Genomic DNA, 27,608 nt, shown 5'->3' on the forward strand with positions numbered 1-27,608 from the left:
TCTTCTTTTTTTAAATATACATCTTTAAATCCACTCTGTGAACTTCGGTTTTAGCTGCCATAAAATTGCTTTTATTTACAAAGGTCACTTCTTGGAGTTTAATATAAACTACCGTATTGCATTTTGGGAAATGATATCCACAAATTAGCATCATGTCTGCTTGAAAGTACTTCACAGACACATTCGTTCACATTCACTTTTTTTTGTGCTTGCATTTTTGGAGATTTTTGGCGTTTTGGTCAAAGTTCACAGTTTTGAGGTTTACGGTTCAAATCCGATGCTCCCAAAATCGACCTGGACTGAATTCCTAGGGGCCAATTTCCATATTTTCCTTCCATAGCGAACGTAGTTTGGACACCCCTTGCGTTTCAGGCAATTTCTGCGTTAAGGGAATTCCGGAGAACACCCGGTCGTCCCCACGCGAGCTCGTTAGAGGCGACAACGCGGTCCGATCAATTTCCATCCTCGCCTCGACGAGAGCCATTATCCGCCGTGGGGAAGAGCGCCTTTTAATCTAAAGTTGACTTCCCAACGCCCCGCACTTAACGGCTTGTTCACCGCAGCCATACATGAAAAATATCAGCATTTTTTTTAACGACTAACCCGGCGTTCTTTTGTGCGCAGACTGGACGAGAAAAGCGTCTGGACAGCAATTCACCAAGCCAAACCGGCTCCCACGATGCACCGCAACGTGAGTACAGAATTTATTAATACAATTTGGGGGAAATTTGAAATTAAGGTCAGTGTCGTAGAATTCATTTGCTAGTTCTTTGGATTGTGCTTTTTTTTTCGCACTGTAAAACATCAAAATTGCAGTATCGCCGTTATCTTTTTTAGCAAAAACTAAATGTCGATTTAATTTAAGACTCATAACAAACCACAGTTAGCTGATATTGCCCATCCTAATTTTAACGTGTGTGTGTGTGTATTTAATACAGCTAAAATCTCTTATTTACGTTGATATTGCTTAATTGAAGGCGCACTGACTATTAAGTATATCATCTAAAAAAACCTTTAATTTATCTTAGCTAAGCCATTTTTAACTGACTTGCGCTGAATTTTAAACTTTGTGAACGCCACTTTTTTACCAATACACGAGCGGCTGACTTTTTTTTACAATTGCGTCAAATTTGGAGGCGATGGGATCAAAATTGTGGAAGAATCTTGACTATTTGAGCTTGGTACGTTTGACCTTGTGGTGACCTCGTTGTTTTAACTAGACCTTAAATTTTTGGTGGCTCCAAAGTTTGAACACCAAAGAACCTATAGGCCAAATATTTTTATTTTTTTAGAAAGATTTGTACCCGTGAGACCGTGAAACGAAGGCCTAGTGTAAGAAAGATGGCGTCCCCTTCATCTCGATGGACAGTGATTAGTTTAGTTTAGTTTAAAATCTAAGCGTGGAAGATCAAAAAATGACCTCGGTCGGAGGAGGAGGAGCTTCTTTATCTGGCGGATGAGGAGGAAGGAGAAAGAGTGCGGGAGGAGGAGAGTGACAGGAGATTGGTCGGGCGGGCCATGCTGTGAATGAGGACTGGCTTTTTCCAGGAGACTTTCGCTGGAGGCGCTGGAACCCGGAACCCGGCCCGCGGGGCGTGTTGTGGAGTCATGGCGGTTGGATGTGGCTGATCGGATGGTGCTGGTGTGCACAGGAGGATTGTGGGTAGATGAGGATGTCAAGAGAAGGATCGTGGCCTGGCTCCGGCGCCCCTTACCTGAGCTGGCTCGCGTGACTAAAGATGCCACTTTGCTTCAATGGTTTATTGGACCACGTACAAATGAACAAAACTTGACAGCTTAGCACGGTCACACGTTAGCATTCGGCGCTCCGCCAGCGGTCTGGACGGACGTCACAACCAACAACAAAAAAAAAAAAAAAATGGGGGTGCCGTCGTCCGGCGCCGCGCTCTCATTGTCGCATGCAATGAATGATCTTAACATAAGAAGTACACGAACGAGCTCACGTCACGGACAAAAGTAAGCGGCCCACATGGCGGCCCATGGACGGAGAAGCTTGACATTCTTTTCCACAGCCTGCTTGGTCTCGTTTTGGATTGTAAACAGTTAAGTTAGTAGGGGGCTCTCCGCGGGAAGTCCACGCTATCGGAGGACGGGACGGCGCGGCGCCCTGGGCTCGGTCGGGAGGACGCGCGCTAAAGCCGCCTTCTAACCGAGTGTACCGCGAAACCCTGAGAATCGGCGGCGAGACTCCGACCCGGTCTTCGTTCCTCTGGCCGCTTGGGGTTGGCGTGGACGGACGTGCTACGTAGCGTACCCAGAATAGGAATGCGAGGAACGCCAGTCCGTGGCGGGGGAGGGTGGCGCCCAATCTTTACGCTTTTCCACCAAGCAGTCTTATCATTTTGCTTCCGAGGCGAATGTTTCGAAATGAAGTGATCCTAGTGGCTCGGGCCAAACCGATGAGGTTTGAGCCGGCCACAAATCCTTCTCACCACATCCCACCAAGACCAGCCGATAAAGGCAGATCCAGACGATCCTAGCCTAGGCTTGGGACTCGGTGGGTTCGGGTGGTCGAGTCCAACCGGACGTTACAAGTGCGTTGAGTGGATTGAAATGCGGTGGTGCTTGTTTGGGCAGAAACTTCATTTCTTTACCCGTCTGTCCTCATTGGATCGGAGCAAAAACGGGGATCGGCAGCGACTCTTTGTGGAGCACAAGCCCCATCCTCAAAGACCGCACTACAGTCCACGTCGTCTTTGGTCTCCTCCCAAGACCCCCGCAGGTTGCGTTCCAAATGAAGCCCAATTCAAGTATTTATTGACTTGTGATGTGAAGCTTAAGCCCTCCACAAAACAAGACACATTTTGGTCCCGTAGCTTTTCAAATCGGAAGGCTGGCCTGAATGACTTTACCTGTCTTTGCTCCCTAAACCCCGCCGTTATTAAAAAATCGGGTACTACTAATCCCATGCGAATCATATCGCTTGTTTTGGTGATGAGGTTCGACTAGGTGCTCCGACTACTTGGTGGAAAAGTGGCTCTATATTGTATGTATCTTCTTCATATTAGATGTTTGTAGCCTGAGAATATCTGACTGACTTTGTTTTTGTTAATGGAGCCATACATGTTGAGGAAAAGAAACAATCGCATTTATGTTTTTGCCTAGTGTTAAATGTTAAACTCATTTTTAAGGATTGTATGAAGGGTAGACGGACATTGTTGTTTTTACTTAGCGATTGTTTTGCCTCACAAGATGTGAACGCAGCCCATTGTCGTCCTTCGCGGTGCCCGTTATTTCACGTAAAGTGCGTGTGGTCCTCTCCCCCTACCCGCGGACCCCCCCGGCGGGCGCGAAGGGTCCCAACTAGTACGGCGGATGTTATCGATGGAGAACATCACATGGTGTGTAGCGGCGGCAGCAGCAGCAGAGGAGGAGGAGGACAGTGATTGGTTGATTTGGTTTGGTCAGGTGACTTGAAAGGTGGTGCGGCGGCGACGGTCGGTTGTTGGTTGATTGATTGATTGGTTGGTTGGTTGGTGGAGTGGTGGTGGTTGGTAGGTAGGGAAAAATAGGGTGGGTGGGGTTATGGACAGTCAGCTGAGTCAGATCACATGATGGTCACATGATTGGCAGCTAGAACGACGTCAGGAGCTTCCATGAGGAGAGATGGAAGCCTGACTGGGTTTAGCTTGTCGGTGGACACTGGACAGGACAAAGCCCCGCCCACCCCGAGAGCCCAAGACCCGCCCACATCCACGCTCCAATGTGTTAAGGTGTGATGATGCAGAGTGTGGTGGAAGGTGAAGAATAAGACAACAGAAGACAGGTGATGCTAAAATGAACATTTATAATGACTGCTGTTGCTGTGGCAAAATAAGAATCCTTAGAAAATGACCTCATATATCAGAATAATAATAATAATAGAAGTTATTATTATTAGTAGTAGTAGTATTACTTTTAGCACTAGATGGATGGCCTTCACTTCACTGGTAATCCACAAGTTAACAAACACAAACTCACTAGATTGTTTTTCTTTTTTTTTGTCTCTTTACAAACACAATGCTACAGTTACATTAAATATTCAATACTTTGTTGTTTTTTTTTAACGTCAGCTCATCAACGGTGTTAAAAAGCAACCACTACTAAGATACTAAAGAAAGAAAATTGTTTCTCTTCTTCCAGTCGTTCCCTTTTTGACTCGTTTGTTATTTTTCAATGAGTTGGAAAATAAATACTAGTAGCTCGTGTGTGTGTGTGTGTGTGTGTGAGGAAATGGGGCGACGGGCAGCATAAAATCAGGGGGTGGAAGTCAACAGAGAGCCATGCGGTGAAATGACAAAAATCATCACTTGCTAGCGTTATTAATAGTTTTTGATCATGTGATGGCGTGGAGGAGGATATGTGTCGACGGCTGGCTGGAAACTGGACTGTATTGCACAAAGTTAGCAGCGCCGCGAGCCAGCCAAACAAAAACAAACAAACAAACGACCGACCGACGTCCAATTCAAAGCAAAAAACGATTAAATCGTACTAAAGATATGTGCGTCCGACTCGATCGACGCGACGGCTACGGACGAACGAACACGACTAACAAAGAGCACAGCTATAAAAAAAACAAAAAGTCTTTATGCTGCCCCGCCCTGCACAAATAAGATTATTTACAATGACAACAAAAAGGTGAAGAAACCATTGTTTTTGGAAAAAAATCCCTCTTTAAAGTCCCTTTTTTTTGTCCCCAATGATGAGCTGTAAAATACGGAGTGCCAGATGTTAATCGGGGGCAAAATTCATCCAATTCGTGGCAACCTGTGTTTTTCGTAGGCCGCTATTGACGGCAATGGACGTCCAAAGTAGTGAAAAGTCTGACTTTTAAGAGCGTTAAGCCTTTATAGCTCAAGTGACTATTTTAGGAAAAGTTATATCATTTTTTTTCCATACTATTTCACTCATTGGCTGTCATTAACGGCACTAGAATGAACAAATTTGACATCTAGTGCCGTTAATGGCAGCCAATGAGGGTCGTGTAAGGGTTAAAAAAGTCACTATTTGTGCTTAAAAGGGTTAAAAGTCATTTTTTATAACGTATTTCTGAATAAATGCTTCTAACGCTCCACCAGGAATGACTCGGATGTCTATTGCCGTCATAAATATGATATTTCATATCTAAACGGGAGTATTTTTTTCAGCACAAATTGGCAAGTGGACCCTTTCTTTTCCCCCACGTGGCATCTGGGTCTCCGTAAGAAAGAAAAAGAAAGCAAGAAAATCAAAACAAAAGAATCATATCAGCGAGCATTGCACAGTCTCACAGTTTGTTTTTTTGTTGTTGTTGTTTTTCGTATTTTTTTGTGTTTTTTTTTTTGGACTTATGGAATGGAGAGTTATTGTCCTGACAGCTGGAGATGAACAGAGGAGGAAGAGGAGGAAGATCAATAATAAAGTTCATGAGCGAGCGAGCAAGGGGTGGTGGCGTGATGGTGGAGGAGGAAGAGGAGGAGGAAGGGGGGAGGAGGGTGAGAAAATTGGCTCCCCCCTAAAAAAAATCTTCAATAGGAAAAAAAGGGGCATTTTTTTTCCCTTCTGGACAAATGGAGCGAAAGAGGAGACAGCGAGAGAGGGTGAGGAAGGGGGTGACAGGTGCCCCCTGTCCCACTCCGGGACCCCCGGGACACTATGGCACACGATCAATGAGGGGCTCCGCAGCTGAAGAACGATACGAGAAGAGTTAGGAAGCGGGACGAGGATGGACCAGGATGGACCAGGACCGGGGGGGTTAATTCCTGTCTGCTGGAGGGAGAGAGACAGAGTCTTGTCGTCATGGGATGGAGGGGGAGTGGGGGGCTCGGAATGATCGGCGGCGCCGCCCCTTTTCGGGCCGCGCGACTTTGGCACTGCTGACGGAGGGGGGAGAAAGTGTGCGGGGGGAGTGCTAAAAGAGGGGGTGAGGAAGGAAGGAAGGAAGGAAGGAAGCTAGCCCCTTTCGCACAGACTTGAATACGCCGATGGATGCTAGCTAGCTAGCGGTTCATTGGAGTTAGCAAATCTAGGCATTCATATTGTGTCTAGGTGACTAAAATGTAAGGAGACAAAAAAGGTAAGTCATTTGCAATACTTGACTTTTTAAGCCAATAGACAAAAATGCAAAAATGTAAAATATACTTGCAATTTATATGGTTATAATTTTCATGTGTAAAAGTTTTGCAGGTTTTGGTGGTGGGTGAATGGGACACTGACTCCATGCTAATCTTTTAGCTAATTTCAGCATGCTAGCTTACCTAAAGACTTAAACTACACTAAAACCTATTCTTAAAGACTAAAATGTTTTCCACTAAAGTAGTGAGAAAATTAGGATTGATTCTAAGAAGTATTTTTGTTCATAAGCAACAGATTTTGGGGTAAGTGGATCGAATGCTAATGTTTTAGCATGTAAATTACACATTTGCTTCTGTGCATTTGTTTTTTGACCTAAATAAGTCTCAAACCTTTTAATTCTTACTTTAAAAAAGCTTTTTGCAAATTTGCTGGGTAAAAAACTACTTATAATTTGCTGAGTTGATGCTAATGTTTAGCTTTTTTTGCGCTGCTAACTTGCTAGCTATTGCTTTAGCATGTAAATTCCATATTTGCTTCTCTGTATTTGTTTTTTTACATAAAGACTCAAACCTACTTAAAAAAAGCTTTTTGCAATTTCGTTGGAAAAAAGATAATGCTAATGTTTTGCTTTTTGCGCTGCTAACTTGCTAGCCTACTTGTAGAATATTTGTTTTTAGACTAAAACCTTTGACTTTTTCTACAAATATTATCAGACTAAAACTAGACTAAGAAATGACCAAGTCTAAAAAGTATTCTGGCACAAAAAGACAAAAACTAATTGAAGCGAAACAAAGCCATTTATAGAATTTTCCCATAGCCTGTAAAAGCTAACTCAGAATGGGGCGTGGCTATTCCCAACAAAATTTGACGGCGCCAAGGCAGATGTTTGGTAAATGTTTCTGACCTCCGTGCGAAAGGGGCTCCCTCGCTCGTATGGCTTGGTGGGGGTAAACAATCTACACACACATCCACGCACAAATGGCATCTCGTCGTCATTAGTCGGACACCAGCCGGCAAAATAAACCACAGAAGAAGAAAAAACAGGAAACAGTGATATGACAAATGCAGTTGACACTTGCTGGTATTTCAGTTTCAGGAGGGGTGACTGACTGATTGGTGACAAGGTTCCCGGACGGAATATGGATATGGTGAGAACACAAACAAATAAGTAGTTAAAAGAACATTTTGTTGTTGTTGTTGTTGAAATGTCCAGTTAGCGTATTAGCATGCTGATGAAAATGCGTAGCCCGAAGCTCGTCCCCATAACACTCGAGTGGTAGTACAATTACATTTTTTTTTTTTGTTCTTTTAGTTGTTTATTTGGGAAAATTAGCAGGGGACTAGCTTGACGGATAAAAGTCACCTCACCTGGTTTTGGGTTTCCGAGGTAACGCGTCGTTTTTGTTCCTTTCGAGGATCGCGGCTGAAATACTGATTTTAAGTTTTTTTTTTTTTAAAATTGCAAAGTGAGCTGAACAATGATGAGGAACACACAAAAAAAGCGGGATTTGGAACTTTTGTTCGATGATTTTGGTTGATACGAACGACACGTAGACTAATTTGTTTTTGTTCACACTTGACGTCATGCAATATATACGTGCAAAAAGGTTAACATCTATTCCCACAAAATACATCTGAACTAGAAAAAGGTTTAAGAATGCTCGAGTCACATTATTTTTTTTACGCTAAGCCACGGCCACGTCGTATTGATCCCCTCCGCTGTTGCATTGTGGGAGCTTCGTTCATTTGGCACTTTTTCACATTTTTTTCCTGGTATAAAAAGTACTGTTCGCCTGCGATATCAAATCCAAGAAAAACTCAATTTGGCACAGCTTTTTTGGAACGATTTTTTTGTGTAACTCTTGGGACTCCGTTGACGACGGCGATAGACGTCCGATTCGCTGCAGGCTCAAACGGATCGGATGTCTACACCTGCCAATGGCGGAGGCGGAGTCAAACGTGACGTGACGCTCGATATGTCTGTTTGTTTTTCAGTTCGGATTTCTTAGCAGCACGGATACGAAGAAAAAAAAAAAAAAGACAAACCAGCGCCGAGATGGGGAGACCGCTCGGGACCGGACGACACCTGTATTGCTTCCGCTAGTCTTGAACCGAAATCTAAAATTGGGGTGTCCCCACAACTTGCCTGCAAAGCTGCACGCTAACCAGCGCAAAATGCTAATCAAGCCACAGATATGTCATCAACCCGAGGAATTCCACCCCCCCCCCCCCCCCTTAAAAGATGAAATGAAACTACTCGACGGGATGCCCCAAAATGGCGTCTCAACGAAACTCCTCAACTCACTTCTACCCGACCGACGCCACAAGAAAATACGTTAGTGAAAAAAGGAGAGAAACCGTGAATATGCAAGAGGGGGGGGGGGGGGGGGTGGTCACTATATTTGTAATTCTCGCACCCCAGTTAGCAGAACCCCAAATACAAGAAGAATGAGGACCTCCTGCCCCACTCCTCAAAAATCCGCAGCAGCAGCAGCACAAGACGACGAAGAAGAAGAAGAAAAAAGAGGAGGCATGCATCATGGCCGCCGCCGCCGCCGCCGCCGCCCGTGGAGCGATGTGGTAAGGGGGGGGGGGGCGTGGGCGGGCGGCGTCGGGGTGTGAGTTGGGTGTTTTGGGGGTGGGGGTGCGTGAGGATGAAGTTCAAAATGGAGTAAAGAAGCCTCCTTACCAGAGAGCCTCGCCGGGCCGGCGACAAACTATCGGAGAGGAGAAGGAAGGAAGGAAGGAAGGAGGGAGAGGAAGAGGAAGGAGACGAAGGAGAAGAGTTCCCTCCCACTTGGGCCGGACTCGCCACCGCACGGTGAGTAAATCCGACGCACCCCCGCTGCTGACTTTTCAAATAAGTGGTGGTTTGGGGGGGCTTTTCCGGGTGGCAGAAAAAGAAAAGGAGTGACAAAGACGCCAACTTGCATCATTGGGACTTTTTTGATCATGTTCATCCACCGCGTCGATTTTTGAATCGATGCACGGTATCCCGTTACGTTCCATTTGAGTTCGACTTCAGCCCTAGATATCATACACGTGTCCGAGGCTAGATGTATCCAACAGACACGAGATTTCTCTGGCTAGCACACCATTTAATTCCACTTGGCAATCTTAATAAAACAATACTAATGTGGTTATTATGATCCATTTTGATGCATTTTTCAGTTCAAACGATTTTTAGTACCCAATAACTGCATGGGTGACAATTCCATTGACAAATGCAAAAGTCTGGCGTAAGCCATCTAGCCTTTGATGTATGATATCTAAGCTTCTGCCACCCGCCAGCTCGTCCTACCGTCCTTAATCGATGAAGGAAAAGGTAACCAAGACTCCCAACGGACATCCAGTCCTTTCCCGAAAGCTCCGTATGCCTCGCCGTGCCGCGCACAATATTCATCTATATATATAAAATCATTGATATTTCATATTGGTTAGTGTTCCCTGCCATAGCTAAAAGTCATCCAGTTGCGTCCCCTCGCTTCACAGTGCATTAAGACAACAATTCAGTGTACTCCGACTGTAAAAAAACAACAAAAATAAAAACAAAACAGCACAAAAAAAAGAGCACGGCAGTAACCTTTGAACTCTGTCACCCTCATCGCCTGTTTTCAGTAGTTAGTCCCGAGTACTTTCCCGGCCGGGACTCCATTTTTATGTTTTAGCGGGCGCCAGGGAGGAGACGGGAGGGGGTGGGGTGGGGTGGTCGCTTAGAGACCTCCCAACCCCCCCCCCCCCCCCGACCAGCTTAAATAAGACATATATTACACTATGTGGCGTTAGCATTCATCTGCAGTTCAAAAGAGATTAAATTAAAACATGTACATTCAACTCCTCTGGATCAATAAATAGCCGTGATGCCATCACGCCGCGCCACACAGTACTGCTCGCTACGTGAGGTCATCGGCGTGGGTGGGGGTGGGGGGGCGTGGGAGGGGTTCAGGCGGGTGCGCTTGTTCTGTCGCACCTTTGCGGGAGAGGAGGGGGCGCGGGGCGCAAAGAAGGGGCAAAGAAAAACCTGCGCTGGGGCTAGGTGGGGCAGGGGGTCTCCCCTCCCCACCCCTACTTCCTGTCATTCAGCGTGTCCACAGTACACAAACAAACATCTTAATTTACGCAACAAAAAGGAATAAAAAGTCCATAAAGACGTTAAGTAATAAAACGTATTTACAATTTACACTTTTTTTTTTTGTTTGTCGTCTCAGCATATTTTTTTTTTTCACGGGGTGGGGGGGATACTGAGATGACAAGGGGTGGGGACTTGGGGGGGGGGGGGCTTTCTCCTCTCCTCTTCCCTCTGTGGATTGATTTCCCAGCGGTTTAGCCCACCTTCTGGGGGTTGGTGGCACGCACCCCCTGCTCGTAGGTGATCCTCTGGCTGATGAGGTACTGCGCCGCCTGGGTGGCGGCTTGCGATCCCGTGATGGTCACCTTGCGGTTTCGGGTTCCCGGGATGAACTCGCCCTTCTTGGAGATCTGGATGCGGGCGCCGGTCAGCTCCTGGTACTCCACTAGCGTTTTGCCGCCCTTGCCCAAGATGGCCCCCACCAGGTTCTCGGGCACGGCGATCTCCACCACCTCTTTGGCGCCCTCCGCCAACTTCTCGGTGGCCAGCAGGGAGGACGCCACCAGCGGCGAGGCGGCGCTCAGGTAGCCGTTGGTGGCCCCGGCGGCCAGCGAGCCCAGCGAGAAGCCGCCCAGGCCGGCCGCCGCCGCCGCCGCTTGGTGGGCGGCGCTGGTGGATGCGTCGCTGGCGTAGGACGCCAGCAGGTTGGCGGCCGCCGCCGCCGCCGGGTTGGCGTTGGCCGCCACGGCGGCCAGGACCCCCGAGGTGGTGGCCGGGTTGAGCCCCAGACCCAGAGAGTTGGTGTTGTAGCCGTAGCTGGCCAGCGTGTTGAGGGCCGACGTGATGGTCAGCAGGTCGTTGCCCGACAGGCTGGACATGGTGGTCGGGAAGGCGCCCACCCCCGCCAGGCCCGCCTGGCCCAGCAGCGAGGAGGCGGTGGCCGCCGCCGCCGCCGCGGCCGCCGGCATGACCTCGGCCGAGTTGGCGTACGGCGAGCCGGTGGGGTTGGAGTTGGCCACGGGCCCCGTGATGTTGGAGTAGGAGATGTTGAGGCAGGACGAGCTCTGCGGGTCTTCTTGGATCTTCTGAACGATGATCTCTACCGCCTTGCGGTTCTGCTCGGGCTCGCCGCTGATGGTGACCACGCGCTCCTGCAGGTTGATGCCCTCGGGTTTCTGCGACAGCTGCACCCAGGCGCCCGACTGCTCCATCACCGCCTTGACCGTGGCGCCGCCCTTGCCGATGATCAGGCCCGCCGTGCTGTTGGGCACGATCAGCTTGGCCTGCCGGACGGACCACACCGCAAAGTTATGACAAATGGGAAGAAGGCGAGGTGCGCTTGACACGGACTGCTACAAAATGGCGACAATCCAAACACGTGAGTGGCACGTAGCTGCATCGATTGATTTTGGGGGAATTGAAAGAATATACAACTGTTTTATTGTGACTATTTGTGGAGGCCTATTTTCATTTTAAAAGCAAATAGGCTGTTTTTTGCTGAACATTTTGATGGGGGGGTGATTTCTTAATCTCAATCTTAATTCTCCATTTTTTTTTCACCTCAAACAGCTGGCGCGTCTACTAATATGATGTCTGACAGCCTTGAAGATGGCGCCTACCTCTTGCGAGATGCGAGCAAAAAAGCGATGGCAAAGACGGAGGACGGCGCCCGTCGCCACGGCAACGAGGTGAAAAACAAACCCTTGATGACATAGAGCCGAGGACACTGTTGAGTTGGGGGAAGGAGGAAGGGGGGTTGTTAAAAGCTGTTTTACAGCAAAAAAAGACTCACGGGGTCACCGTTGCCATGGAAACTGCACCGCATTGAGACGAGAAAGGCATCCAAACGCGCGCGCACACAGCGGAGTCCTTATAACAAAGTCTTTCTGTTTCCTCAAAGAAATTCTAACCTTCATTAAAAAGCAGACAAAATGTCTCCTTGATTTTACTTTTTTCCTCCTCCACACGATGATAGAGGTATAATCATATGCCTCTTAAAAAAATGAGTTTATCAGTATATGTCCAATTATTTGACGTGGCAGTGAACGCATCATTCTGTCAATGACAGCCAATGAGTAAAAAATATATCTAACATACAACTAAATGAAATAGAATAGAAACTGCCAGACGACCAATCCATTTGCCGTGTGAGGAACAATAACCAATAAATTAGTTTCCTTTGTGTCTATATATATATAAATATATATATATATATATACACATACATATACACATATATATATATATATATATATATATATATACACACACATACATACACACACATACATACACACATATATATATACATATATATATATACACATATACACACATATATACATATATATACACATATATACATATATACACATATATATACACATATATATATACACATATATATATATACACATATATATACACACACATACACACATATATATACACACATATATACATACATATATACATATATACACAGGCGGTTCCAAAATGTTTACCCCATTTCGTAGGCCAATGATTTTGACAATTTTCGTTGGAAAGACCTCAAGTTGACGTTAAACCGGCCCGCGAACCAACCCGAGTCTGACACCCTTGCTCTAGGCCGATATTTTGTAAATTTCCCGCCAGCTGAGGCAAAAAAAACAGGAAGTAGGAAACAGCTGTCCAAGGCTGAGGTCAAAGGTAACAGGAAATACAAAAACAAAGTGCCTAGACAAGACTTGAGAATTTCCAGGCAAAAATAGTTCACGGCAAAAAACCTTGTCACTAAACGAGCTAGCGAGCTAACACCTCCTCCGCCAGTTAGCTATTTTCACACTTGTCACTTTAGCGACTATTTATAAATACTCAGACACATAAATAAGCGTGTCGAGTCCATTTCGAGAGGCGGCTAAAGTTTCTTCAGGTCGTTATCGAAGGCGGCCAGACAAAAGCGACAAAGGGCTACTTGTTTTTCCATGGCCGGCGACCGCTCCGGTTATCCCACAGCTGGCGCCGTGACCGGCAGCTGGCGTTAACCCGGGTGATTTACGAGGCGCGGAAATTGGACGACTTAACCTTCACGGCGAGGTCGCAAATTGTCACTCACTTGCGTGAACACGGCGTCTACATTTCGAAGTGTTTCTTGAACGTCCAACTAAAAGTCATTCGTTTGAATTGACGGTTGTTTTTTGTCCCCCTTTTTTTAATTATACGGCGGACGGGATCCGTCAATATGTGCTAGCGCTGCCAAACCCGACCAGTCGATAAGCAGCGTTCATGAAGGGAGGAGGCAGCAATAATGGGCAGGTTAGCGATCAATGTCGCTAATTGTTGTTAACTTGAGCGCCATTATCTGCGTGCGTGCATTTTCTAATCTCGCGCCAATCGCTACTTTCACACCAGATTTAAGACTTGACACCGTTTGATATATAAAACAAAAAATTAACCCTTTGAGGGATGCCAGTGGACAGCCATTCAAAATTTGACCTTTGACCTGAGTAAATTATCCTTTTAGATCATAAAAAAAAATACACGTACCATATTTTTTCGCATATAATCTAAAAAATTTGAGTGAATGAAGGGTACATCTTATATTTGCGCAAAAGAATTACAGCGTTGCTATACTCTTTTTCACCAGTAGATGTTGGTAAATTAACGTTTACTATTTGTTGGTTATTTTCTGTTTTGCAGTAATATAACAAACATTACTGGATAAATGAATTCCTTATGATAGCGACCCTAATAATGTGCTTTTGATTCATATAGTATTTTAAGTATAGTATATACATATAGTATGTTAAGACCTACCGTATGCATGCATGTACATCTATGTGTATGTATGTATATATGTGTATGTACACGTGTATGTGTATGTGTGTGTGTATATATATATATATATATATATAGATTTCAGCAACACGCTTATTTATTTATTAGCTTACTTATTACCTATCGATTTATGTCTAAAATGTCTTTTGCTGTGTCTGTATTCTCACCCTCTTGCTACTGTGACAACAAAATTTCCCGATTACAGGATGAATAAAGTTATCCAATCCAATCTTAGAAATACCACGTGCGATGATTTTTCTTAACATTTTTTCTTTAAAGTAACACATTTGTACTGCATGAATATGGAGGTGAAAATTGTAAATCAGGGGGCGGGCTAATACGCGAGAAATTGTAAAATGTAATGATTTTAAGGCAATTTTAACATGCGAGAAAATACGTTAGCCCCTTAAAAGCGATTGTTTTGGTCATCAAAAATCAGCATCGGGACCTCCCTAGTCTATTCTTTTGTTCCGCTATTGGGCATAAACATCGTCGCACGGCAAATGTTTTGGTACCATTTTGAGGCTATAGAAAGAAAAAAAAGAATAGTCTGGCACCGACCTGTTTGATGCGGTCAGGATTGACCGTGGTCTGCGGCTGTAAAATGCTGACCGGTTCGGACTTCTGGCTGCTTTGCGGCATCTCTCGTACTTTCTCGGCGATAAAGTCGTGGACGCCATTGAGCGCCTCCACCGTGCCTTGAACCAGACACACCCGCTCCGTAGTGCCTGTACACACAAAAACAACCACGCGTTATCAGAAATACGCAAAAAAACATTTTTTTTTGTTTCAGCAACAAGAGCAAACAAGCGGCACTGTTAGCATTAGCATTGGCAGAAAGAGACTACTGTATTACATATGTTTTGTCCTACCATGTTTTTATGTTGGTTGTTGTTAAACAACAGCATACCAGTAGCACTGTTAGCGTTAGCATTCAAGCATAGGCACTGCTGCATTTCTGTGTATTTGTTTGTGTGCGTGAGGGGGAAAACTAGGCCCAGTCTCTCCCCGACAGCTGGTGCCCTCTGGGTAATCTTTCCTCGTCCAATCAGGAGCAAGGATTAGCAGGCCATTGTTTTAGCATGAGTGAGTGTAGGCGTAGCACTAGCTACAGCTGTGCCGCCATTTTTTTTCTTGATGAAAGATAGTCGCCTGCCGTTGATGTGGCTAGACGTCCAATTAGACGTCTAGTAACGACAACGGCGCTGAAACATTTTGTAAAAAAATGACATACTATAGTAATGCTTTTTTTTCTTAAAACATGACATAGTATAGTAAGGCTTTTTTCTTTAAAAAACAACATACTATAGTAATGCTTTTTTTTTCTCGTAAAAAACGACATAGTATAGTAAAGCTTTTTTTGTAAAAAACGACATAGTATAGTAAGGCTTTTTTTGTAAAAAAAACGACATAGTATAGTAAGGCTTTTTTTGTAAAAAAAAAAAAGACAGTATAGTATGGCTTTTTTTCCGTAAAAAATGACATACTATAGTAAGGCTTTTTTTCTTTTAAAAAACGACATAGTATAGTAAGGCTTTTTTCTTAAAAAACGACATACTATAGTAAGGCTTTTTTCGTAAAAAACGACATACTATAGTAAGGCTTTTTTTCTTTTAAAAAATGACATAGTATAGTAAGGCTTTTTTCTTAAAAAACGACATACTATAGTAAGGCTTTTTTTCGTAAAAAACGACATAGTATAGTAAGGCTTTTTTCTTAAAAAACGGCATAGTATAGTAAGGCTTTTTGTTGGTAAAAAACGACATAGTATATATAGTAAGGCTTTTTTTGTAAAAAAAAAAACGACAGTATAGTAAGGCTTTTTTTTCCTTATAAAACGACATAGTATAGTAAGGCTTTTTTCTTTAAAAAAAAACGACATAGTATAGTAAGGCTTTTTTTCTTAAAAAACGACATAGTATAGTAAGGCTTTTTTTCTTAAAAAAACAACATAGTATAGTAAGGCTTTTTTTCTTATAAAATGACATAGTATAGTAAGGCTTTTTTTCTTAAAAAACGACATAGTATAGTAAGGCTTTTTTCGTAAAAAAACGACATAGTATAGTAAGGCTTTTTTTCTTAAAAAACGACATAGTATAGTAAGGCTTTTTTTCTCGTAAAAAAACGGCATAGTATGGTAAGGCTTTTTTTCTTATAAAACAACATAGTATAGTAAGGCTTTTTTCCCATAAAAAAACGACATTGTATAGTAAGGCTTTTTTTCGTAAAAAACTTTTGCTAATCCGTGGCGTCACTTCCTGCGAGCATACGGAATGCTCATCATCATCATCAGGCTGTATTTTATTAAACGCCCGCTCGTTATGACTCACTTCTTCCTTCCCTGGGCCTCGTCGCTGACTCCAGATTGGCCATTCGCTAATATGCTTAAGCTAGCTCGTTAGAAATAGAGAGAATCTCCTCAGGCGGGGGAAAGGCGAGTTGGCCGGCCAACAGGCGGTGGCGCTAAAGGGAAGGATTTCCTCACTTTAAGCTCATTAAAGCGATCTCCTCAAGGTGAAGGATTAGCCGGCGTTAGTCGGCTACCTTTGATCGCATCCCGTGGATTAGCCGCTGGTTAATAACGCCCGCGTCCGTCCTCCTCCTTCCCAAAAGTGACGGAATGCAAATCCACTTTCTTAGGGTTGGGTGAAAAAGATCGATTTTTAACGATTAACTCGTGTGTTGCCGTTGACGCCTATAGACGTCCAATCCACTTTGACAAAATGTAGGCGGCCGAAACGGCCAGCGGTGACATCACGCCACGAACGCCAGGAAGCGATTAACCTTCTCGTTACCTTGGCGACAAACTCTCCTCCTCCGACGGCCCCAAAGAAACACCCGCGCAACATTTTTTGCAGCTGGCGCTGATGTCATCAGCGTGCGCGATCGTGTGCTGATGTCATCGCCGGTGGGAAGGAAAGTTGGACTTGTTCTCACAGATGAAACCGAACCCCGAGTTCCGAACGGGGGCGGAGCTCCGAATGGGACCCAATTAGGAAAAAAAGGTCATTCAAAAAAGGGAAGTTCTTGGGGACGTAAAGGACGGCGTCCCCCCAAAAAGGGGGGAAAATTCCTGCCCGCTGATGTCACCCCCCTTCCTGTCTTCAATTGCTGCAGCTGCTGCCCACCCACCCGATCGCTCACCTGCGATCCTCCCCGAAAAAGATGTCCAAAGCTGTCCTCCAGGGCAGGATGGCAGCAGGTCGTTTCTGGGTCAATTCCTATTGATTTCTGTTCACTTCTTGTTGATGGGGGGTCACTTTGCTTTGCTTTTTGGGGTACTCCTGGGTTACTAGGCTATCTCACTTGGGGTTGAATTTTGCTACCATTCCATCCGCCCCTCCCACTCAAAATGGATTGGACGCCTAAGTTGACTTTTTAAGGCTTTTTTTTCGTAAAAAACGACATAGTATAGTAATGCTTTTTTCTTTAAAAAGGACATAGTGTAGTAAGCCTTTTTTTGTTTAAAAAACGACATAGTATAGTAAGGCTTTTTTCCTTTAAAAAACGACAGTATAGTAAGGCTTTTTTTCTTTAAAAAAACGACACAGTATAGTAAGCCTTTTTTCTTAAAAAACGACATAGTATAGTAAGGTTTTTTTTTCTTAAAAAAACGACATAGTATAGTAAGGCTTTTTTTCTTTAAAAAAACGACATAGTATAGTAAGCCTTTTTTTCTTAAAAAACGACATAGTATAGTAAGGTTTTTTTTTCTTAAAAAACGACATACTATAGTAAGGCTTTTTTTGTAAAAAAAAAAAAACAACAACGACATGGTAGAGTAAGGCTTTTTTTTCTTAAAAAACGACATAGTATAATAAGGCTTTTTTTCTTTAAAAAACAACATTGTATAGTAAGCCTTTTTTTCTTTAAAAACGACATACTATAGTGAGGCTTTTTTTCTTAAAAAAACGACATACTATAGTAAGGCTTTTTATCTTAAAAAACGACATACTATAGTAAGGCTTTTTTGTAAAAAAAAAACGACATAGTATAGTAAGGCTTTTTTTCTTTAAAAAACGACATAGTAAGGCTTTTTTTCTTTAAAAAAACGACATAGTATAGTAAGGCTTTTTCTTTAAAAAAGGACATACTATAGTAAGGCTTTTTTCCTTAAAAAACGACATAGTATAGTAAGGCTTTTTTTTCTTTTAAAAAAATGACATAGTATAGTAAGGCTTTTTTTCTTTAAAAAACGACATAGTATAGTAAGGCTTTTTTTCTTTAAAAAACGACATAGTATAGTAAGGCTTTTTTTCTTTAAAAAAATGACATAGTATAGTAAGGCTTTTTTTCTTAAAAAACAACATAGTATAGTAAGGCTTTTTTCCTTAAAAAACGACATAGTATAGTAAGGCTTTTTTTGTGTAAAAAACGACATAGTATAGTAAGGCTTTTTTTGTGTAAAAAACAACATAGTATAGTAAGGCTTTTTTTCTTTAAAAAAAAGACATAGTATAGTAAGGGTTTTTTTCTTTAAAAAACGACATAGTATAGTAAGGCTTTTTTTCTTAAAAAACCACATAGTATAGTAAGGCTTTTTTTCTTAAAAAAACGACATAGTATAGTAAGGCTTTTTTTCTTTAAAAAAAATGACATAGTATACTAAGGCTTTTTTTCTTTAAAAAACGACATAGTATATAAGGCTTTTTTTCTTAAAAAACGACATAGTATAGTAAGGCTTTTTTTGTGTAAAAAACGACATAGTATAGTAAGGCTTTTTTTGTGTAAAAAACAACATAGTATAGTAAGGCTTTTTTTCTTTAAAAAAAAAGACATAGTATAGTAAGGGTTTTTTTCTTTAAAAAACGACATAGTATAGTAAGGCTTTTTTTCTTAAAAAAACGACATAGTATAGTAAGGCTTTTTTTCTTAAAAAAACGACATAGTATAGTAAGGCTTTTTTTCTTTAAAAAAAATGACATAGTATACTAAGGCTTTTTTTCTTTAAAAAACGACATAGTATAGTGAGGCTTTTTTTCTTTAAAAAAAATTACATAGTATAGTAAGGCTTTTTTTTCTTAAAAAACGACATAGTATAGTAAGGCTTTTTTTGTGTAAAAAACGACATAGTATAGTAAGGCTTTTTTTTTTTGTGAAAAAACCCACATAGTATAGTAAGGCTTTTTTTTGTAAAAAACGACATAGGCTATATCACTTGGGCTTGAATTTTGCTATCGTTCATCCGCCCCTCCCACTCAAAATGGATTGGACGCCTAAGTTGACTTTTTAGGGCCAAAAATAAATGAGTCCGGCCCACGTGAGGTTTGAATGTGGCCCCGCGAACCAAACGGAGACGGATGGACCCCACCTGTCTTTCCATAGTGGGCACTTATTGTGGTGGTGGTGGTGGTGGTGGTGGTGGTCCCAAGGCCTGAAAGTTATCTAAACATTCTCCTTTTAACCTGCCTCGTAATGCATTTGCGTCTATCTTTGGCTTTGTGTGCGCGCAGCTGACAGGATAGAGAGAGGAGCGCCAGTTGTGGTCACATGGGGGATGGATTTGGGGGGATTGCAGCCTGGAAGGAGCAGATAGGGGGGCTTAAAACAGCTGACACTGTCCACCACGCAACGCAACGCACACGGCTTGTCATGGAAGAGCGGCACTTCAATCCAAACAAAGGAAAACTCCATTTTTCGACTTGTAGTTCTTATTTCAATGCTTGTTTTTCAAAGAAATGGCATCATGCGAACGTGTGTTTGGAATTGGCAAATCCAATTGTTGGTTTTGGTGCGCTCGTAAAAGCTTTCATGTGCAAGCGACTTATAAGTTTGACATTTGGAGTGCGGAAATACACACACTCACACATACACACTCACACACACTTACACACAGACGTGACAAACAAGGCTGCCTAATGAACTCAATGAAAGACTTAATGACCCTCAACTAAATATAACAAGGATCAAATACGGTCAGAAAAACACGCGCTTGGCGAACACCTCCCCGATGAGCGGTTGCCATTGACAAGCGGGTTTTCCGCCAGTGTCTCGATCCCCTGAACGCACCATGACATCAAAAACTCCGACGCCAGGACGGGCCGATTTACGACGCTTGGCGCGCTGTTTACGACGTGGCGAACGGTGTGTTCGCCTTTGGAATGCTAATATGTCAACACGGTAAGCAAACGGGGTCGGCACGTTGTGTCCGACTCCACCTTTTGGATTTCAGGGAAATGCAACCAAATTGCCACCGGTGGAGTCACCAGGCCTGTTTTAGATAGTAAGGCTTTTTTTTATCTTGAAAAACCATGTGCTATAGTAAGGCTTTTTTTTAACATTAAAAAATGACCATGTAAAGTAAGACTTTTTTTTCTTCCAAAAAATGACCATGTATAGTAGGCTTTTTTTCTTTAAAAAAATGACCATGTATAGTAAGGCTTTTTTATTTTTAAAGTTATCCAATCTAATCCAAAAGAATTTCCAATAATGACAAAGTAAAATGTGGCCTATTCGTGGTGTAGAGGTTTGTTCACCTGACTGCCATGTGGGAGGCTGGGGTTCAAATCCCAGTTGGGAAACATTTTCCCTTAGTTGTTTCTATATATTTGTAGTCAAGACCTTCCAATAATGACAAAGCAAAGTGTGGCCAATTCGTGGTGTAGTGGTTCACTCACATGCCTGCCATGTGGGAGGCTGGGGTTCGAATCCCAGTTGGGAAACATTTTCCCTTAGTTGTTTCTATATATTTGTAGTCAAGACCTTCCAATAATGACAAAGCAAAGTGTGGCCCATTCGTGGTGTAGTGGTTCACTCACATGCCTGCCATGCGGGAGGCTGGGGTTCGAATCCCAGTTGGGAAACATTTTCCCTTAGTTGTTTCTATATATTTGTAGTCAAGACCTTCCAATAATGACAAAGCAAAGTGTGGCCAATTCGTGGTGTAGTGGTTCACTCACATGCCTGCCATGTGGGAGGCTGGGGTTCGAATCCCGGCTCGGTCTCGTTTGACTGATCACTACACTATGTAGTTCAGTAAATGGGCAATCTTTTTTTCATTAAAATAAAGACTTAGTCATTTTTTTCAGCAAAACAATTATGTTCCGGTCAGCCTTCGGCTGACCGGAAGACAGTTGGGGGGGGGGTTCCTGGTGGTGTTCGACAGTCGGCCTGCGGCCGACTGCCGACACCATACAGTCGTTGACTGGCGACACCGGGACGTGAACCCTCGACACCCACGTCGCAGGCAGGTGACTTACCCACTACACCACGAGGCGGCCCGCCTATACATGGTCATTTGGTGCTTTTATTTAAGGAAAGACTGAATGACTTAGTCTTTTTTAATGGCAAAATGGTTCATCGTCCACCGGGATTCGAACCCTGCCTGCCCAGACAGCAGTCAGGTGAACAAACCTCTACACCATGAAGTGGCCACACTTAACTTTGTCATTATTGGAAAGTCTTGACTACACACGGTTGTTTTTATTTAAGGGAAAAATGATTACCAACTGGGATTTGAACCCTGTCTGCCCACATGGCAGGCAGGTAACAGAACCACTACACCATGAGGTGGCCACACTTTACCTAGACATTATTGGAAAGTGTTGACTACACACACACATATATATATAGAGAGAGAAATAATTAAGGGAAAATGTTTCCTAACCGCGATCCGAAGCACACCTGCCCACAGAACAAACCTCTACACTGTAGCTTAGCGTGCATGTTTTTGGTATGTGGGAGGAAACTGGACAGGAAAAAAAAATGTCAAAAATTATAACAAAGTAATCAAAAATGAAAATTAAAGAATAGTTTATCAAAGTATATAAGTATAGTAATATCGATTTAAAAATACAAACATTTTAAAAAAAGTGCTTTGCTCTGGGAATTTTGCGTTCATTAGATACATGATTTTTTTTAGAAAAACAAAAATGTAAATAATTATAAGTCATCAAAAATGAAAATTAAAGTATGGTAATATCTAAAAAATGGATTTAAAAATGCAAACCATTTGAAAAAATCTGGTCTTCTTTTATGTTTTCTTTTCTTTCTTGATTTTTTTTAATCTTATCGTTATGGTCATTTTTTCAAGAAAAAAGGGTTACTGTAGAGTCTACAATAACCCTTTTTTCTTGAAAAAATGACCATGTATAGTAAGGCATTTTTTCTTGAAAAAATGACCATGTATAGTAAGGCTTTTTTTCTTGAAAAAAAATGACCATGTATAGTAAGGCATTTTTTCTTGAAAAAATGACCATGTATAGTAAGGCTTTTTTCTTGAAAAAAATGACCATGTATAGTAAGGCTTTTTTCTTGAAAAAAATGACCATGTATAGTAAGGCATTTTTTCTTGAAAAAATGACCATGTATAGTAAGGCTTTTTTCTTGAAAAAAATGACCATGTATAGTAAGGCATTTTTTTCTTGAAAAAATGACCATGTATATTAAGGCTTTTTTCTTGAAAAAAATGACCATGTATAGTAAGGCATTTTTTTAAAAATGACCATGTATAGTAAGGCTTTTTTCTTGAAAAAAATGACCATGTATAGTAAGGCTTTTTTCTTGAAAAAAAAAGACCATGTATAGTAAGGCATTTTTTCCTTGAAAAAATGACCATGTTTAGTAAGGCTTTTTTCTTGAAAAAAATGACAATGTGTAGTAAGGTTTTTTTTTTCCATTAAAAATGACCATTTACAGTAAGGCTTTTTTTCGTGAACAAAATGACCATCAGGATGAGGATAAATTATCAGCAATAGAATGTTTTTTTTTCTTTTTTTAAACAAGCCCTAAATATCAACCTATTGTGGATTGTTTTACTTCATAGTATTCAACTCATTCGGGCCAGTGACAACAATAGACGTCCAATTCAGATAAACTGCAACAACTGGCGGTGAATATGACCTTCCTGACCATCACAGATTGGCTACCCTTGACGGCGCTAGACTTTCAAATTGTATATTAGGCACCATAAAAAACGATTAAAAACCATATATTCCTATTTCCAAACTGTGGTGTGCATGGTATCAATTTAAAAGAATCTAACTTAGAAAATGTGTTGCCATGACGACAATGCAACACACATACACAAACATGCGCACACCCTCCAACAAAGACGTCACCTTTCAGTTGCATAAGAAAGGTTTGTTTAACGTAACATGTCCAAAAAATGGCGCGCGGGTCCAAAAGTAACGGGTTGCGTCTTTGGCGCGCGTTCTGATTGGCTGACCTCCTGACAGCAGCGACATTTGCTTGTTGGCTGTGAACGTCGGCCGGCGTGCTTGCTCCTTTACATCATCTGCACTCGCAATCTGCTCTGAATTTGTTCCACTGTGTGTGTGTGTGTCGTTATAACACGGACACCCACGCACAATGTCGCAACATTGCCCCTTCCTTCAACAAAAAAAATAAATAAAAATGAAAACAGTCCGACATGACATTCCCAACGCCGCCCCAAGAAAAACAAAAACTTTGGCGGCGCTTGCTTTGGAGTCGGCCAATCTGCGAGAGCGAAAGAAACCATCTTGTTTCACTTTGTCTGAATCATCGGGCCTCCACGTCGCCAACAACTTTTTCGGGGGTGATGTCATCGACGCCGGTGACCACGCGGCCAACGGGGTGATGTCGACGGACGCCGCTACAAGACGGCCGGTGCGTTTTCAAGACTTTGCTGTCATGTTGGCAGAAACGTAACATTTGGGGTCTCTTGCATTTTTCTTGCCTCAAGAAAGTGGATTTTTTTTTCAAAACATCAACATGGGTGGAACGGGTTGAAAGCAAATTCCTTTGGAATTGCATTTGGGTGCTGACCCAACAAAATTGGAAAGTTATCTGAAAAGTCATTAAGCGATAAAAAAATCATAAATAATAGAGAAGCCTTAAAGAAACAGGCATGCCTGCCCTTTGTTAGACAGAAAATCCATTTGAAATGACACCTTGTTGGCGCCATCCAATTCATTTGGATTGGTTGTCAAACCAATGGGATTGGACATCTATCACAGTCAATGACAGCCAATAACTTAATATTCATCAAAACACGGACTTTCACGTGTTGTGTGCAGTCGTGTTCACATTTTGAGGACACCAGGGATTTTACGGTTAAAAAAAGGGCGTTATACAGAAAAAAACGATGTCGGTTTTGACCCTAAATGCACCAAAAACAAACGTTTTTTTTTCACAAGAATAACTGGTAGTTTGTCTTCTTGATACAAGAAGAAATCTCCAAACTGTGCTTATTTTCCATGATCCTAGCTCTTTGTTTCGACATATTTACAACACTGATAATTACATGTTTGCGGAAGGTTTTTTTTTTTCCTCCAAATACACAAAGAATGAAGAATGACATTTTGTTAATCAATTTGAGCCAAGTCAGCTACATGAGCTCAGTTTGTGCGTGAGCTCATCGTCGTCAATGAAAAGCACATGGAAGGCCATTACGTTTGATTTGTGTCAAGACAAACAACAACACGTGCAAAAAAAACAGACGGAAAAAAGACGTTTTTTCCCCCCCTTTAAGTTGTCAGCAAAAAAGACTTGAAGAGGTGAAAGTGAAGAAAAGCAACTTGGGAGGAGGAGGAGGAGGAGGAGGAGGGAGGGAAAGAAACAATGGAAATGGCATCAGTGGAAAAGGGAAAAGAGATAAGGAGGAAAGGAAAAAGGTAACTTGACTGACTGACTGTCAAGTAAAGAAGGAAAGGAAAGTAGGATGAGAAAATGAGGACAAGAGAACAGGATGGAAGTGGGAAAAAAAAAGAGTTAAGTAAGAAGGCCAAAGGAAAAAAGGAAGGATGGGGAAAGGTGAGCGATCCGGTCGTCAAAAGATCAAATGTAAATAAGGACACGGCTGACGGAAAGAAAATTAAAAGGTGCAAAAGGAAATATGGAAATGGGAAAAGGGATAAACGGAAAGAAAGTGAGAGCGACAGGAAGGAGAACAAGAAGGCAACAAAAGAAAAGAGGAAAAAGAAGGCTTTGCGTGGCGTGTCCGTGCACTCCCGACTGTCCTTAAACACACCACAGACAGACGCACTCGCAATTAAAGGGAAAGTCCAGCAGTCACGACAGCTGACGGCTTTGTGGGGTCCCAGACCAAGAAGGGGCGGGGGGCGGGGGGGCTTAATCATAAAGGGTAGGGGGCGGTATTTGAGGGGGGGATTAATCATCAAGAAGGGAAGGAAGGGGGTGGGGTGCTGGAGTAGGACATTGGGGGCGTTCACTGGGGGAGAATTAATAAAAGAAGGGCTGGGACGGAGAAAGGGAGAAAGGGGGTGAGAAAGGGAGGAGGGAGGGAGGGAGGGGCAGCTGTGGAAGTAGCTCTATTGTCGTGTGCTTGTGTGCCTTCGTTCACCAGGGAACGGGAAAAAAAAGCCTCCCTCAATGTGCGGCTTTGTTGCCGGGACCCCGTTTTCGAGCTGCCGCTGGCCCTTTAAGAGCACACATCTGTGTCCAGCCAGCCTGCGAGCGAGCCTGACTAAAAGTAGTATAATCACAAAGGGAGACGTTAGCGGCCCATTAGGACATTTTAAACGTGACCCCTTTGCGGCAGGTCGGCGACCGTCATTGTCGTCGTCGGCCAATCGGGACATCGGGTATACACTCTGACGTCTGAGATTGCTCTTTGCTATATTGATGACATAAAGTATACTCATTGTTTTTATTAAAAGAATGCAACATAGAGTTATTGTTCTGTAATTTCTGTTATAGGGGTTGTAATCAATCAAATGATGGAAGGCAGACCCTCCCAGTCAAAACGACTTGGACGGCCGAGGCTGTCAATGGTGCCGAAACAATCCTCATCCCGGTTAAGATGCATTTAGTGATTATTGCTGTCAATGAGCTAACAAATAGGTTTGGGTTGCGTTCAAGTGCTGCTCAAAAGTGTCCCATTTAAAGAATTAAAATGAAAGAATCTTATAAAGTAGGAACACATAAAAGCAATGCGTGGGGGGGTGGTTCTAGGGGGGGGTCTGGACACAGCTCAAGATGTGAAGAAAGACGTCTCTCTCTTTCTGTCGCTCTTACACCTGCTAGGGGGGACCGTTGGGGGAAGGGGGCCACTCTGAGGAAGGAGTGAAGTGGAGTGCAGGGAGGGGGCGGGGAGGGGGTGGGGGCTGGCGGCACGGTGCTTGTCACTTTAATTTCCATCACCACGGCGATGGCCGTCCCACAATCCTCTGCTTTGTCCAATTGAGGTGAACGAGTGTGTGTGTGTGTGTGTGTGTGTCACCGCAGAAACGCAAGAACAAATCAAAGTATGTGTGTTATTAGCAGCAAACTGGAGAGGGTGAGAGTGGATTGGACGTCTGCAAATAGACGTCCAAGCCATTTCAAATGGGAAGGCCGACAGCGATCGTCTTAAATAAGCTACGTAGACGATTAAATTGTTCCTGAGCGGGAAATGCGTCCAAATTAAGAGCAAGTGACATGGATGTGTCCAAAATTTAAAAATAGACCCAGAATTGCCTAAAAAGCAATAGGAAGTGACTAAAATGGACATAAAGCAACCCGTAAATGCCACAACATCAACCGGAAATGATAGCAAAACACCAGAAATCAACAGGAAGTGAGATGGCAATATCCCAAATGCTGAGCAATAGAATTGTACTCCAAAAAATGCCTCAAAATCAATAAGTGAGCCAAAATCAACCACAGGAAGGAACCCGTAAATACCACAAAAATCTACTTAAGTGACTCAGAAAGGCCTCAAATTGAATAGGAAGCTAACTAGAAATGCCCCACAATCAATGGGAAGACACCCAAAATGAATAAGAAATGCCAGACAAAAAAATGAGCAGGAATTGTAACCCATAAATGTCCCAATATCTAAAGAAAGAGGCCCAAAATCGATAAAAATTGACCCAGAATTTCCTCAAAACCAACATAGAGTGACTGGAGATAACCAGGAAATGACTCAGAATGCCGCAAAAACAACAGGAAGTAGGGTTCAAAGTATCAAATCTAAAAATGGATACTGAAATGCTGTATACGAATACGATATTTCTAAAAGTTCAATGGATTGGACGTTAGTGACAGGAGAAAGCTGGCGTGCGCATGTTTCCGTGGCAACACGGCAACAAATGGCGGCACGCGTGCTCAGCGCTACTCGCTCGCTCCTGTGCGGTTGACACTAACAAGTAGCGACGTTCACATAGCTTAGCAAGTCGTAAAATGCAGCGTCGCCACGAGAAGTGACATCACGACGGCGCTTGTCACTTTAGAAGCGGCGGACTCCGCGTGGCCCGTGGCGACGGTTTCGCCGGGGCCAGGAGGGGGGGCGGAGCTACGTTAAAAATGTTCCTTGTCTAGCTAGTGGTGTCAACAGCAGTCAAGGTGTGTGCAAAAAAAACGAAAGATGACCCAATGTTTTTTTTGTTGTCGCTTTTTGAGCGCTTTTTTGCGTGCCTACGAAATTTTTCTGTGGCCAAGTGACGTGGATGAATGTTCCAAAAATAGTCCAGGGGGAGAAAGGAGTTTTTAAATGTGCCTTTCAAGTCAAAATGGTTGACTTCGCGTGTGTGTTTTTTCTATTAAAGCCTCACGGGACGTTTTGGGAAGGTCAATTCATAATGGGCACGTCTACCGAATTTCCGGTAAGTGACAAGCTTTGGGGGCTGTTTTTTTTCCCCAAAAAATCTTGGGGTGGACTTAGGATGGGGGATTGTTCCTGGAAATGACTGGTCGGCTGCTGAACGTCAGACACCTGTGTTTTTCAGGCTTAGCTTCTTGAAACGTT

General features: G+C 43.0%; 2 protein-coding genes and 1 long non-coding RNA gene across 7 annotated transcripts in view; 2 read left to right on the top strand and 1 right to left on the bottom strand.

Annotated features, from left to right (window-relative positions):
• LOC144083589 (uncharacterized) overlaps positions 1-8,611 on the top strand; it is a 44,423-nt gene extending 35,812 nt beyond the window's left edge. The window contains exons 9-12 of the transcript XR_013303583.1: positions 625-691; positions 7,145-7,202; positions 8,050-8,389; positions 8,477-8,611. The gene's annotated coding sequence lies outside the window, so the exon portion shown is untranslated. The remainder of the gene's footprint in view (positions 1-624; positions 692-7,144; positions 7,203-8,049; positions 8,390-8,476) is intronic.
• A 114-nt stretch (positions 8,612-8,725) lies between these two features.
• Positions 8,726-12,059, top strand: LOC144083714 (uncharacterized). Of its 2 annotated transcripts, XR_013303604.1 has the most exons (3): positions 8,726-8,875; positions 11,281-11,501; positions 11,693-12,059. It is a non-coding gene; the product is annotated as an uncharacterized LOC144083714 (long non-coding RNA). The 2 variants fall into 2 exon arrangements; XR_013303603.1 differs by lacking the exon at positions 8,726-8,875 and having other exon boundaries at positions 10,330-11,501.
• nova2 (NOVA alternative splicing regulator 2) overlaps positions 9,787-27,608 on the bottom strand; it is a 44,595-nt gene continuing 26,773 nt past the window's right edge. For 3 of the 4 annotated variants that reach the window (XM_077611740.1, XM_077611739.1, XM_077611738.1), the window contains 2 exons: positions 14,501-14,667; positions 9,787-11,406 (listed from right to left, as the gene is read on the bottom strand). In XM_077611740.1, coding sequence (XP_077467866.1) covers positions 10,378-11,406; positions 14,501-14,667 — 1,196 coding nt within the window. In that variant the 3' untranslated portion in view covers positions 9,787-10,377. Of the gene's footprint in view, positions 11,473-14,500; positions 14,668-27,608 lie in introns of all 4 variants that reach the window. The other variant, XM_077611741.1, reaches the window with a different exon arrangement.

Source organism: Stigmatopora argus, chromosome 10 (genome assembly GCF_051989625.1).
Source record: "Stigmatopora argus isolate UIUO_Sarg chromosome 10, RoL_Sarg_1.0, whole genome shotgun sequence".
Taxonomy (NCBI): domain Eukaryota; kingdom Metazoa; phylum Chordata; class Actinopteri; order Syngnathiformes; family Syngnathidae; genus Stigmatopora; species Stigmatopora argus.